Here is a 16,091-nt window from a genome sequence, read left to right as displayed (position 1 = left end):
GAACCTCAAGGTTATTGGTATTTGACCAACAAACCTAGAAGTTGTTGAAGGTGAAGTATTTTCTGAATAATGAGGAAAGCTAAAAGAGAAACTACAAAAGATATTTTGGCAGAAAGAAAAGAGAAGACTAGAAAGTCTAGCTCAGGTGTATATACATGATATACATGTTATGGTTGTATTCCTAGTTTGGTCACACAATGAAATTCTTGGGTATTAGTACCATATTGGTTGGTATGAAATGTCATACAAAACAACGCAATACAATAATACAATGGCCTAAGTGACTGACAAGGAATATGATAGGAATGCACTTCTGGAACAAAAATAAAGTGTTATTATGTTCGTCGTTGGCATCCTATCTAGTCCTTAGAATTTATAATAAAGAACTTAATAATTGTTATTTTGCTCTGGTCAAATGAAAACAATGAGTTGTTCAAATTATGACATTACTCCATGTACGATGGATAAGTTATTATAAATCTTAATGGTGAAACACACATACATAATACTGACGCTAAAATGCCATAAGGAAAATGATTTGAATTCCACTTATTTGTGGAACCGCAATTTATGTCATATTAGAAAGGAACGCATGAAGGAACTCCATGCAAATGGATTTTTGGAGTTATTCGATTTTTGAATCGTTTGACGCTTGCAAATTTTTTCTAAAGAGAATGACTGAAATACCGTTCATAGGCCAAGAGTTGAACGGGCAACTAACTTAGTGGAAAAATACATGATGATGTATGTGGTTCACTGGGCATAGGTTGTGCGGGAGATTCTTCTACTTCATGAAAACTTCCAACAATGAATTGAGTATATATATGTGGATATATTCGATAAGGAAGAAGTTTGAAACATTTGAATGGATTCAAATAAATTTCAGCATGAGGTGGAAATCATCGTAACAGAAAAGTCAAATATCTATGATTGGATCATAGTGGAAATATTTGAATTACGAGTTTTAGCGAACATCTAAGAGAGTTATGAAATTGTTCTACAACTCACGTTTCTTGGAGTATCATAGTGATGATGGAGTATCTGAGAGATGTATCCAAACCTTGTTGGGTCAATGATGAGATAAAATATTGATGCTATTATATTTTTGTGGATTATGCTTTAGTGATTACCGCTTTTACACTAAATAGAGCATCATCATGATCCGTTGAAATGACACCATACGAGTTATGGCATGGGTATGAACCCTAATAGTCATTTCTTAAATTTTGGAATGCATAGCATAAAGTAAATAAGTTTACAACCAAAATCGGATGAATGTCTTTGTTGGTTATCCCACAGAATTGATTGGGAATTCTTTCCACTATGGAGACAAAGACAAAAGTGTTTGTCGATGTTTCTTACTTATTTCCAAGAAATTGTTTTTAGCGAAGTATTTGAGTGGGAGGACAATAAAACTTGATAAGGTTTATGAACACGAGCATAATGATCGTAGTAGCGCAGCATCGGAATTGGTTCCGGAAGCGGCCACGACGATCATGGCTCCCATGTCTACAAAATGTTATAGTCATGGAGATCGAAGTACTTATTGAACCTTGTAGGTATGGTTTACTTTGTGATCAAATAAATGATTTGTGAACAAAGGATTGTTTTTGAACAATGATAAACCAACTACATACAAAGAAGTTATGATAGGCCCTGACTCCATTAAAATGGCTATACGTCATGAAATCCAAGATAGATGAATACTTTTTAAAAGTAAACGGATCTATAAAATTGATGGACTTGGATGGAATATCCTTGAATAAGCTCGACTTGTCGAAAAGTTGTTTACGACAAAGTTCAAAGAGTTGACTACGATAAGATTAGATCTTCCGTAGCAATGCTTATAGTCTATGTGGATTATTCTAGTAATTGCTACATATTTCTTTCATGAGATATGATAGTAGGATGGCAAAATACATTACTTAATGTGTGTATTAAAGGTGTATACAAGATACAACCAATTGTTTTGCTAGTCCGTGGAATACTAGATAGGTAAACGAACTTCAATTGGATGAAGTGAGTATCACGGAGTTGGAATCTTCACCGGATGAAATAGTCAAAGAGTTTTTGATTTCATCAAAAACGATGAAGAGGCTTGCATTTGCAAGAAATTAAGTGGGAGCACTGAGACATATTTATAATACTTTATGTAGATACATATAGTTGGTTATAAATGATGTAATTATATACTTGATTATAAAAGGTTTCATTGAGAATTAACTTCAATGAAAGGATATGGACTGAAACATATTTAGTGTCAAGATCTATGAAGATAGATTGAAACACATAATAAGTTTAAGTCAAAATACATAGAAAGGATATTGAAGTAGTTCAATATAGAAATATTAAGAAAATGTTCTTGTCATGTGAAGTTTTTAACAAAACTTGAGTGTATCTGACACTCAATGAGTAAAAACACATGAGTGATTTAGATCACAATTAATATGTACACAATCAGATGTCCTGTGCTCTAAAATGTTAGGAGCATATACCAGAATGATTCATGTGATAATCATTGGACAAACAGTAAGAATATCCCTGTGTACTTTAGAAGAACCAAGGATATATAAATAGTTTTGTATGGAGAAATGATAAACAAATCGCTGTAAGGTGTTGCACCGATATTGGTTTTGTCACATATAAAAATAAAATTTCAATCTCAAAATTAGGCTAAGTGTTGTTTAAAAGGTAGCACAATGCTAGATTTAGAAGAGTTCTAAATGTTGTGACGGATTCTACAAACGAAGGCAGAATATGTCGTTGTTTTGACAATGACTGAGGATGTTAAGTCAAGAGGTTCTTTGAGAACTTGGTGTAGTTCCGATAGTGTCAGAACTTTGAAGCTATATTGTGTATGACAATATTAGTGACATATTTCAGACCGCGAAATTAAGGTTCCACCAGAAGACCAAACATATTTAATGCCGACTCATTGGAAAATGAGTGATGCGTTGAGACGCAAATGAATTGCAAAATACATACGTTTCTGAGCATGTCAGATCCGTTGACTAAAACTTCTCCCGTGAGCAAAACATGATAAAGCACCGGAAGGCCAAGGTGTTATATCTTTACATATATAAACTAGATTATTGACTCTAGTGCAAGTGGGAGACTGTTGGATATATGCCCAAGAGGCAATAATAAAATGGTTATTATAATATATCTTTGTGTTTATGATAATGTTTACATACCATGCTAAAATTGTATTAACCGAAACATTGATACATGTGTGTTATGTGAACAACAAGGAGTCCCTAGTAAGCCTCTTGTATAACTAGCTTGTTGATTAATAGATGATCATGGTTTCGTGATCATGAACATTGGATGTTATTAATAACAAGGTTATGTCATTATATGAATGATGTAATGGACACACCCAATTAAGCGTAGCATAAGATCACGTCATTGAGTTATTTGCTATAAGCTTTCGATACATAGTTACCTAGTCCTTTCGACCATGAGATCATGTAAATCACTTATACCGGAAAGGTACTTTGATTACATCAAACGCCACTACGTAAATGGGCGGTTATAAAGGTGGGATTAAGTATCCGGAAAGTATGAGTTGAGGCATATGGATCAACAGTGGGATTTGTCCATCCCGATGACGGATAGATATACTCTGGGCCCTCTCGGTGGAATGTCGTCTAATAGCTTGCAAGCATATGAATGGTTCATAAGAGACCACATACCACGGTACGAGTAAAGAGTACTTGCCATGAGACGAGGTTGAACAAGGTATAGAGATAACGATGATCAAACCCCGGACAAGTAAAATATCGCGTGACAAAGGGAATCGGTATCATATGTGAATGGTTCATTCGATCACTAAGTCATCATTGAATATGTGGGAGCCATTATGGATCTCCAGATCCCGCTATTGGTTATTGGTCGGAGAGAAGTCTCAACCATGTCTGCATAGTTCACGAACCGTAGGGTGACACACTTAAGGTTTGATGTCATTTAAGTAGATATGGAATATGGAATGGAGTTCGAAGTTTTGTTCGGAGTCTCGGATGGGATCCAGGATATCATGAGGAGTTCCAGAATGGTCCGGAGAATAAGATTCATATATAGGAAGTCATATTCCAAGTTTGGAAATGATCCGGTGCATTTATGGCAGGTTCTAGAAGGTTCTAGAAAAGTCCGGAAGAAAGGCACTATGGAAGGTGGAGTCCCGGAGGGACTCCACAAGCTTGGCCGGCCAAACCCTAAGGGAGGAGTCCTAGGTGGGCTCCACCTGAGGTGGCCGGCCACCCTCCCTCAAGGAAAGGTGGGAATCCCACCTAGAGTGGGACTCCCATCTTGAGTAGATTTCCCACCAAAGGTAGGTTTTGGTGTTGGGGTCTTATTCGAAGACTTGGGATACAACTCTTGGGGCTTCCACCTATATAATGAGGGGCATAGGGGAGGGGCCGGCCACACCAAGCCACTCTTGGCCGCAGCCCCCAAGTGGCCGGCGCCCAAGCCCCCTCTCCCCAAACCCTAGCTACCTCTCCTCCACATACAACTCCCGCATACGCTTAGGCGAAGCCCTGCCGGAGTTCTCCACCACCACCGCCACCACGCCGTCGTGCTGCCGGGATTCCGAGGAGGATCTACTACTTCCGCTGCCCGCTGGAACGGGGAGAAGGACGTCGTCATCAACACCGAACGTGTGATCGAGTACGGAGGTGCTGCCCGATCGTGGCACCGTGATCAAGATCTTCTACGCGCTTTTGCAAGCGGCAAGTGATCGTCTACCGCAGCAATAAGAGCCTACTCTTATAGGCTTTGGAAATCTTCAAGGGTGAGTCTTGATCATCCCCTCGTTGCTCCCGTCTTCTAGATTGCATCTTGGCTTGGATTGCGTTCTCGCGGTAGGAATTTTTTTGTTTTCTATGCAACGAATCCCTACAGTATTTATGCTCGATAGTGGGTTCATGCCTCCATTAAATCTGGGACAGTGACAGAAAGTTCTAAGGTTGTGGATGTGCTGTTGCCACTAGGGATAAAACATCGATGCTTTGTCTAAGGATATTTGTGTTGATTACATTACGCACCATACTTAATGCAATTGTCTGTTGCTTGCAACTTAATACCGGAAGGGGTTCGGATGATAACCTGAAAGTGGACTTTTTAGGCATAGATGCATGCTGGATAGCGGTCTATGTACTTTGTCGTAATGCCCTGATTAAATCTCATAGTACTCATCATGATATATGTATGTGCATTGTTATGCCTTCTTTATTTGTCAATTGCCCAACTGTAATTTGTTCACCCAACATCTGTTTATCTTATGGGAGAGACACTACTAGTGAACTGTGGACCCCGATCCTATTCTTTACATCTGAAATACAATCTACTGCAATTGTTCTTTACTGTTCTTCGCAAACAATCATCATCATCGACACTATACATCTAATCCTTTGTTTACAGCAAGCCGGTGAGATTGACAACCTCACTGTTACGTTGGGGCAAAGTACTGTGATTGTGTTGTGCAGGTTCCACGTTGGCGCCGGAATCCCTGGTGTTGCGCCGCACTACACTCCGCCACCAACAACCTTCAACGTGCTTCTTGGCTCCTACTGGTTCGATAAACCTTGGTTTCTTTCTGAGGGAAAACTTACTGCTGTGCACATCACACCTTCCTCTTGGGGTTCCCAACGGACGTGTGTCTCACGCGCATCAAGACGCCAACAAAGACATGCCCAAGATAGAGAACCCTAGAGTTCACCTCCAAATTGTAACCGAATCGGACAACATATCTAAGAGTCTAAGACCTGACCTCCTATATAAAGGCTAGGAGGGGATGCCGGGGAGGAGAATCAATCTAGAATATATAACACCAATCTATGACACCATAGCCATCACAAACGACTTTGCAATTGTCATCATCATCAAGCCAATCCGGGGGGATGAACCTAGGTAAATCGTGCCTCCCCTTTGCTTGTCAGCTGGCAAATTCGCCATCGCACCTTCTTCCACCGAAACCCAAATCCATTAACCATGGCATTCCATGGTTACCCCACGTCATGAAGAGCTTGAGCTTTAGCCATTGCATCATCAATGACACCTTTGATATCCACTCGGCACATTGCGAGAATTTGACCTTGGGAGTCTCGGATAATACACCCAGTCGACGCCTTCCTAGTATCAAGGTTTACATCCACACTAGTATTCAATTTTATCTTGCCTTTCAGAGGTCTGTACCAACCCTTCTTCAACATACCACTTATGTTTTTTCCGAGCTTTCATACCATCTGATACCATAGCTTTTATAGATAATGCAAGTCTGCTTGGGGTTGGGGCTAAGCCATTATGCTTTATTTCTCTGCAATGCCATGAGATGAACCAAACTGTTGTGGCTATTACCTCCTTCACCGCAAGTCCACCCATCAATAAAATGACCGATTTCTTCGATCTAAGAAGTTGTTCCAATATGACACTTCCAGATCGATCTTCCAAGATAGCACTTTGTATGTACTGATCCAGAACAAGTGCTTCCCATATCTCACGTGTCCGATCACATTTGAGTAACATATGAGCTATATCTTCAGCACCCCATAAACATACGGGACATTGCCTAGAACCACCAATGTGCCTATTTGCAAGAGTACACGTGCAAGGAATAATTCCATGCAAGGCTCTCCATGTGATTTTTTAAATTTTGTTGGCACCAATAATTTCCAGCATTCACTCTAGACCCGATTCATCTGAGATTTTCTAGCTTCATCCCTTCTCCTCAATCGGCTTCCATATTGGTGCTACCACTCCATATCATAAGCCGGTCTAACAGAAAACACTCCATTCCATGGATCGTGACATGCAATATAATCACTCATGCCCCAAGGGGACAAGGGTATAGCTTATATTCTGCACATATCGACAGGGTGGAAGTTTTCCTCAAGCAGACGAGTATCCCACCTATCAGTTGCTGGGCTGATTAGTTTTTCTACCTTGATGATCAAGGTGCCCCCTCTCCTTGTGAACACCATTCTATTAATTTCTCTTAGGATCGATACCAGCAAATGTTATTACCATTCCTAGTTGCAAACTCAGACTGCCTAGAGTTGCCTACATTAACATCTGATGTGTTCTTCTCAACACAAATCGACCTATAACCTAAATAACCTAGAACAATTAAGGAAAAGATAGTGCATCTTTAGACTTTGGTGCTTATCACGGATGATGCTTTCTCGTTAGTTGTTTCCTTCCGATCAGCACCACAACCTTGCCGCACATCTATCTTTTTTGTGGCCAACCGACGTCGTTGCTTGATCGTTTGTTGACTTTGTGAGACGTGAGTGGCACGGAGAAAATTTGGAGAATTCATAATATTTTTATGAAATTTGGTGTTTATTAATTTTCAAGATCTAATATATATAATGCTTGCATTGTTAGATTATTACTAAAAACTTCTAAGAAACATCTAACCACGAAAAAATCGGTAGACAGTCAAGCTAACTGTCTAATTTTTGCAATAAAAGTTTCTATAAACTTTATTGCATTATGGTTATACTAGAAATGTCCTATTAAGATATTTTTTAGGACAAACCCAATAGACATATATATATATCAAACTATTAAAGATATTTAATATATTAATGTAGATGCAAAGAAATGAGGATGCATACACTTTTTTCAATGTCTACACCTGATAAAATAATCTAATTTATTACAAAAATATATTTGTTTAACACGAGGTAGGTGTAATAATTAATGTACATTACAATAAAAAAGTATGATACCTTAATATTGGTAGCATTTCATTTTTATTAGCTATACGGGAAGATACGGTTATTAAATTATCTAGAAGTATAAAATTTAGTGTAAAGTTTATTTATTGAACTCTCTCTGTGGGTCCAAAATTAATTGAATCGGCTTTGATGAGGAAGAGTAGCCCATTCAAATATCGTGGTGAGAAGAGCCACAATGGCACATGCTTAGATGACACGGGTAGTTGCAATTAAATGTATGATCACACCTGATAGTACTAGTAGAACTAGCACATTTAGTATACTAGCGTGATTGTCATTGGTTGTAAATAGGAATTTTTACATAGAGATTCGACAAGTATATGTCGGTGAGTCTAAAACCAAACAGAACGAGGTTCCGTAGTAAATTAGATAAAAATGTGTTTAGTGAAGAGGGAGGAAGGGAGCACAACAAACAAAGTAAGTTATGGTGGTGCATTTGATCCTCCACCAAGCCACACTAAATACTCTGGATCCACACATGAGTATTATCTCCGTTAGGATTATAAGGTCTTTTCGAAATTTGTGCTTACTGCGAATTTAACATATAAAATACAAATTATATATACATAAATTATATCATTGGATTCATATTTTATAAATTCAACATATATTATTTTGTGACAAATAATATATTTCATTAGTTAATTTTATAGATAAAGTTGACTTAATTTTTGAGAGGTCTTGTAATCCCTAACGTAGATAGTAGATAACAAGACACATCATTAGAGTGCAAAATCAAATGTGTTGTGTCATGGGGCGATGTGGAGTATCTTGGTGATAAAAGTTTTTGTTGTTGTTTGTCCTCCGACAAGCAGAGGTCTTTTACGGTGCAATTTACTAGCCATCTTAAGCAGGCAGTTTGGCCATCCCTCGGCAGAGCTAGCAGAGACCGAGCTACCAGGGGGCTGGTAGGGGCCATGGCCCCCCTATGGTGAAAAAGTTTGTAAGAAGAAAGTTGATTAATATGTATATTTGACCTGTAGTTTGCCTAAAATTACCTCTATGGCCCCCTCCAATAATTTGTACATGCAATTGGCCCTTGTTGTATTAGTTTTCTGGCTCCGTCCATGAGAGCTAGAAACCATCCTTTCTTTCCTCCATTCCTCCATTCTGCATGTCGACATGCAACGCGGATGACCCCTCCCTCTCCCATTTCAGACGTTCCTTATCAGCATGATGACAAGATCTCATTGCATGGCACTGTAGCTCCCACCGACACCGTATCATCAGTGTTAGCAACGTGAAACTGTGGACGGCAGCTATCGGTTCGGCTGCACATGCATCATGTCTAGTCGATCGCAATAGTTCATGACAAAGGTGTGAACGAAGTGTTTTCTTTACGGAAATTGCTAATTTTCAACTAACTCCTGGAGCTACAGTACGTATCATGGAATGCTTGTTGGTAGCCTGAAATCTGGAATCAATTTGTTGCTAGAGTATTATTTTTTCTCAAGTTAACTGGAATCAGCTTCGACACCGAATAATACCGTCCCTCAAAAAAACCATAATAGTACCGACACCGGCACATATATGGGCCTATTTCCCTGCTCTTCGTGGGCCAGCCGCGCGAGAGAGGGAGCGCCTCTGCTCAAGAAGAAATACAAAAAAAAAAAAGGCGCCGAACCCCTAGTTTCGTCGAATCGAGCGGTAGAAAATCCCCAAATTGCCAACCCCAAGCCGCCGCCGCCGGTGATTGTCCCTGATCATGCCTTCTCCTGCCGCCGGTGAGTGGACCACTGCCTCCGACAGCAACGCTCCGCCCGGGGGAGACTCCTCCTCCGCCTGGGACCAGGGGCCTCGGTCTCCCGTGCCCGCGGATTCCCTCGCTCCGGGGAGAGACGCCGCCGGCCACCCTCCCCGTCATGGGTGGCCCTTCTTTGCCTCCGACAGCGACGCTCGGCCGGGGGAAGACTCCTCCTTTCCAGTAGACCATTTCAAACCGGAGTATTTCGACAAGCTGGCCGGCTACTTTGTCGAGGCGGCCCGGCGCCTCCCCCTCGCTGAGATCCCCTACCTGGCCTACTGCTTTACACACAGGTCTCTCGCCATCGGCCTCGCCGACCCCGTCACCAACATCCTCCTCACCACCATCGACGCCTTCGCCCACACCGAGCCCTACAGGATGATGTATCCGGCGGACATTGAGCAAACCAGGAACAAGATTAGCTTCGCTGCCGCCGCTCGCAGCTCCTGGGTAGCTCTACAAAGATTCATGCTCTGCTATTTTCGGTACCTCGACGCTCCTGAAGCCGACATTCTACTCCACAATGCGGGCTTTGACCTTCGCGTTGCCATTGAAGCCGTTCAGCTCCATCTTGATGGTGCCTATAATCATTCTGAGACGCTTGTCCCAGACTCGGCCAGAACCAAGGCAGCATTTGAGTATGCCGCTTACCCACGGTGTTCTGCGCCCCACCTCTTGCGTCTAATGACATCGAGTTACCCATGTTGCATGGTCGAGCCTGTCCTAGAAGATTTGCGCCGAGGGGAGAAGCTCACAGCTGCATGCATCTACAAGCTCTGTGAGCTGCTGCGCAATCCATGGTCGCCGCCGCCGCAGTCAGGCCCCCCACCTCCTACTCCTGGAACTTTTCGGGACAGTAGCGGCGCCCTCAGCCACATTGTCTGCTTCGGAAATGGTTCTTTCGTCACGACCCGCATCTCAAAGGACGGTGTCGCCACAGCCACCTTCACTGCATCTCCTCCTACTTATGCCCCTGATTTCTCAAAAGACGCAACCAATTTGCTAAGCATGTTCCCAATCCACCCTGGAAGACTACTAGTCAGCCACAGAGACTTTTGCTCGGTGACCTTAGAGAGCCCAGATTTCCTGCCTTTTCTCAGATTGCAGCTGCTTGACATGGTCCATTTGGTATATCTGAAAGCCATCGCCATGCTACCGGTTCGTGCTCTACGCGAGGGCCACCTCCTCCACTCGCTAGTAACAGCCGGTCACTGCTACGGACCGTTGGACCCTGTGGCCAATGTTGTCATCAACACAATTTGGTACGATGCTCTGTTCCCGCTCTCCAAGGATGTTGCTTCCAAGCTTGCAGCAGCGGATATTCTCGACGCCAGATCCATGCACCGTATTGAATCACGTTCAATCGACGGTCTGGTTGCCTACCTCTGCAGATCCCCCTCAATAGTAGGTGAGCAAGCTGCTGTGACGCTCCTCTGCAGAGCTCGCTCGGACATACCAATCTTGGACCTAACCAATATGTGTGATGTGGCACAGGCCGCGAAACATCCCCAGCCTGCTGCATTTGGGGAATTTCTCGAACGTCAGTCCATTCCAGGGTTATACCAACTGTACTGCCATGCTAGGGCACATGAAGATCCAGATAGCGCTTTTGAGCGGATAAAGATGGCGCTAGTCCAGTCAACACGTGTTGCACCAGTACAAAGAAGTGCTCAGGACATAGACACATCAGCTGCTTTGGAGCGGCTAAGCATAAACGACACGCCAGCCTTGGAGATGCTGTCCGCAAGGAGGTCGTCCTTCATGTCTAAACAAGCTCATAGACGTGGAGTGTTGGAACATTTGCTGATTTGCTATGGCTACAATGATCCTCTGGTAAGTACATACACTTGTCCTGCCCATTTAATTACCGCAGTTATAGTTTCAAATGTGAATCGAGTAGGACTTGCATTTTTCTTTGTTTATTTAGGAAAGTCTGTTGCTATGTAGTTTTCTCTTTTTCTGGACTTCTATACTGAATCTGCAATATGATCACAAAAGAAGGTTCCAGCTTCCAAGTTTCTGGCAACGGCAAACATAAATGTGCTCATTTTGACAAACTGAATTTGTTCACTACTAAACTAACTTGCATGTTCGCATGTTGTATTCATATTCCCTTTTAGAGCACCAGTTCATTACTAAGCGCATTTACCATTTGTTAATGTGAACCTGATAAAGTGCTTAATATATTCCTGTTTAAAACCCCAATTTGTTTGTCCAGGGTAAACACTTCCTTTTTCAATCTAACTTACGAGCACATAGAAGCCACGAGTACTTTTCAGATATTTTACCTTTCTTTACGCTTCTAAATAATTTTATGAATTATAATGTGCCTGGTAGCATGCCACTGATCCTGGGTTGTTGCATGCCTTTATGCATTATCATCACTTAAGAACAAATAGTTTATGAATTTATCTGTCTTGTCCATTTTTTAAACAATCTGTTTAGCAACATCACACCATCTTTGTAGTGCACTGATTATCAACAGCTACAGTAGGCACCATGTAGTTGTACCTGTACAACATACAACAAATATTAGTTAGTAGAAGTCTAAGTTGGCCAATGGATGGAGAACAAATGAATTATGGTATAGCTGTTTTATGTAAGAACCGAACATGAATTAGGTAAGAGACCGGAATATACTCAAACTTTTCTGAATAGGGGATAAAACGGAGCCATTGCATTGTTATATTCAAGGAGGCATATGTATGAACCTTTCTAAGATAGATGACTGCTTATTAGGACCTGAAATTAGACCACATGACTGTTGTTTCCAGGAAAAGAACATGTCCTTTAGTACTGCAAATTAGCTTACACTTGACCATTATTATGTAGGTAGAGCCCGGGGTTATATTACCCTTTAAAAATAACGTGACCATTATTTTAAGGAAAACAAAAGGAACTGTTGAACTCTTATCTAACTTGTCCATTAATTTCAGAGAAGCATGTTTAGTGGAACTAGCATATCCTCTGGTCCAGGCAGTAGAACAAGGACCCATGAAACCATCAGGTTACGGTTACGACAACTACACAAGCGTGGCTGATGTTTAAGATCCGTTTTTTTACAATTCTGTTTTGGCGTGCTAGTTACTACTGCCTAAAGATTTTTATTGATTTTTTTTACCATATAGTGTTTATATCAAACATTTAGGAAATTCACATGCTCATTTGGTGAACTCACTGAAGTGGCAACATGGTCTTGTAGAAGGACCACTAATCACAATAATCTGAGCCATTTAGTTAAGAATGTCAGAACCATGATAAACCTGATAGTTTAAATCATTCCATTGCTTTCAGGCCCTAATCTGTATCTCCAGGGGTTCCAGTTAGCATCATGGGAAAATTAGTAGGACCTGAGAAAGTGAAAACAAGACCACAAAGACATGATTGGAGGAGACATATATTTGAGCAATGAATCTGTAAATTATGATTTTCTATATAAAAAAGCACATCATAATTGTTTACAAGGTATATTTGTTTGAAAATCTGCAAGATAAAATATAGACGGTGGGGACGAACTTCACTTGGTGAGGCTTCATCCATAATATTGTCACCAAGCTTCAGATAATTTTTAGAACTAAACTGAATTCACTTATATAAGTATTGTAATCATGGTAACTCAATCAAAGAAGTGCACAGCTGAAAACCATACATTGCCATCTATTTTCAATCTTCTGCCAAGAAAATGTTGGTCTTGCTGGTTCTCATTTAACAAGCAAGAATGCATGACAACCAATGTTCTGATTAACTTGGTTCTATGAAGTATGGATGTTGGTAACATCACTAGAACATCTTGCTTATTGCCCTAGCACATAGAAGGCCTTGCACCTGGTCTGTGCAAAAAAAGTCATTTCTCTCTGCAAACAGCTGTTTTGCTAAGCAAACTATGAAATCAGAAGATGCATTTTTGTTGTTCATTGTCTTTATGCTATTTTTAGGCACCACTATACAAGCTGGGTGTCATCTGTGGAGTGACAAGACAAAGAAACTACAGATACACGGATGTTTTCCATGCCAATTTTTTGGCTAGCTCGGATGGTGGATCATCGTGGAAGCTGTTTTTCGCTGAATTCTGGAACCAACCAGATAATAGAATTGAAGAATCAGAAAAGTCTTTCTGCTGCCCTATACCGTATGACCACAAATATCCCGGTAAGCTCTTTATCAGCACTGAGTTATTCAACTTGTATATATCAACTATGATGTGGGCAACATGAAGTAATTTGGAACTTGACAATTATCATGTCAACAAAAATGTAGTCAATTACAGCCTGATCTTTATCGTGTCTATTTTTTATTTTTCAAAACAGGTCGTTGTGTTGTTTGTGAGAATGATTCGAGTGTCATCATCCATCCACAGTCGCGCAAGTATTACATGGGAAACTCACTTCCATTTCCTCTACTAGTCCACCTTGGGGCTGATACTGAGAAATTGGACTTTGACGTAATTTACTCAAGTGAAGATGGTGGAGGAGGAGCATGTGGCATGCTTCATACCTTTATGCAAACATTTTACTTATTTCCCTTGTTTGACTTGAAATGTTGTGACATGGCAGTGCACATTGCAAAAACCCAGACCTTATTATGCAACCAGTAAAATTTGCATGTTTTGTTCTTATATCAAGACTTCCATCTGTAATTCTATGGTGTATTGCCCCCATTGTCTGACAACAGCTGATAATATCTTGCTATGTTTTACAATGTGCAGGTCCTGCAACCGCTGGAGTGAATGAACGGCCCGCTTCTCCTGTAGAGATGGACCTAATCTGATAGCCTTCTTGTTAGATCACAAGAACTTAACTTGTTTAACATATCTTGTAGTTCAGTACTTGCTCAGAAACATGTGTGTGAGCGTGTGGAATCTTGACCAGATTTGATATACCAGTTCTAGCTATCCACTTTGAATTCCTCTATTTGTTTCATGTCTCTGGAAAATGAATTATGAGATCTGAGGCCGTGAACTAGCTGTACCATATTATTGAATTCCTGTCTTTTCAGTGTGATTTCATCTAGGAAGTACTACAGTATTTTTCATTGGAAAGTGTATTCTCTGAAAGAAAAGAAGGAAAAGAACAGACAGGTTTGTTGCCTGATGTTCCAGTTTCATTGAAAGTTTGCATGTTTTGTTCTTATATCAAGGCTTGCATCTGTAGTTCTATGTTCCTAGCTAGTATTGCCCCATTGTCTGATGACCTCTTGCTATCTTTTACAATGTGCAGGTCCTGCAACCGGTGGAGTGAATGAACGGCCCGCTTCTCCTGTAGAGGCTACCGACCCATGCCCTTAAATCCCTAATTTAGTTTCCGATAGCCTTCTTGTTAGATCAGAAGATAGAGTTGTTCGGTTAATTAGCTGAAAACAAGGTAAAATCTTACCGCAAATTAATGAGTTGTATAGTTAAATGTGAAGAATAAAAAAATAGTTAGGGAGTGATGCACGCGGACGTGCACTAGTGGAAAACGGGGCAATAGGCCCGGTCCATTTGGGCCTTTAGACCCGGTTCCTGAACCGGGACCAACTAGGCGGGACTAAAGGGGGTACCCTTTAGTCCCGGTTCAAAGATAAACCGGGCCTAAAGGCCTCAACACGTGGTGCGACCAGGGAGCTCGCGCTGGAAGGGCTTTGGTCCCGGTTCGTGGTACGAACCGGGCCTATGTTTCTCTGCCGCGGCAGAGAATTGCTATTTCTCTGCCGCGGCACAGATTTAGGCTGTACCAGCGTTTCTCTGCCGCGGCAGAGAAACAGGGCGTTTCTCTGCCGCGGCAGAGTTTCAGCAATGCATATATATCATTCAAGAAACCACAAAAAATCGTCATGAATATATATAGACATCGTCAACAGTACACGACATAGTCAACACAGTACACGTAATGCATGCATATTTACAATACAACTTTTCCTGAACGAATATCCTCCGCCGTCACGATCTTCCGATAGTGCTCTCCACCTGGGGTAAGGACCTCGGTAATAAAGAATCCCGCGATTTCCTCTTGAATTGCTTTTATTTGATCCGCTGTTATGAGAGTGTCCCGCAGGCGTGTCATCTATATTTAAAAAAGGAGATCAATATATGAATGGAACTCAATACAATAGATGGTACTAATTAAGATTAATTGTGAAAATTTGTTATCGTACACGAGTGTGGTGTATTTGGGCATCCCCACCCTTGGGACAGGACATGTCACGCATGAAGGTGCAGACGTAGTATCCACATAAGTTATTCCCTTTTTCCTGCCTCATACACTTTACGAAAAAATAGTTCGATCAAACTAATAATCAAGCATCGTATTGAAAGTAAATATCATATATAAAGTTTCACGGACATAGCTATATATATAGTACTACTTACAGGGTAATCTCTAAATGTAAGCTCCGGTTTCCATTCACCCGGAACAGTATTGATGAACCGTTTCCAAGCCCTGCCCGGCAAAAAATAATGAGTAAATGAGTAATTGATTAGTTGATGATATCTTCGAATTAGAGCAGATGAAGATGCCAATACGAAATTGATTGAAACTACCTCTGGAGGATGGCAGCCATGTCCGCCCATTCCGCATATTCTTTACGTTTCGAGTCCATGACGTTTACGACTCCAAGGTGAAGATCAA

The 16,091-nt window shown here is 41.1% G+C and overlaps 1 protein-coding gene across 1 annotated transcript; it reads left to right on the top strand.

The window, feature by feature from the left end:
* Positions 1-9,432: 9,432 nt before the first annotated feature.
* LOC127296514 (uncharacterized) lies at positions 9,433-14,439 on the top strand. The gene is made up of 3 exons (XM_051326618.1): positions 9,433-11,319; positions 13,422-13,635; positions 13,794-14,439. Exons 1-3 carry the CDS (start codon positions 9,448-9,450, stop codon positions 14,078-14,080), a joined length of 2,373 nt encoding a protein of 790 aa, XP_051182578.1. The 5' UTR covers positions 9,433-9,447; the 3' UTR covers positions 14,081-14,439.
* The last annotated feature ends 1,652 nt before the right edge of the window (positions 14,440-16,091 follow it).

Source organism: Lolium perenne, chromosome 4 (assembly GCF_019359855.2).
Source record: "Lolium perenne isolate Kyuss_39 chromosome 4, Kyuss_2.0, whole genome shotgun sequence".
NCBI classification, from domain to species: Eukaryota; Viridiplantae; Streptophyta; class Magnoliopsida; order Poales; family Poaceae; genus Lolium; species Lolium perenne.
This window is presented reverse-complemented; position numbering and strand designations above follow the sequence as displayed.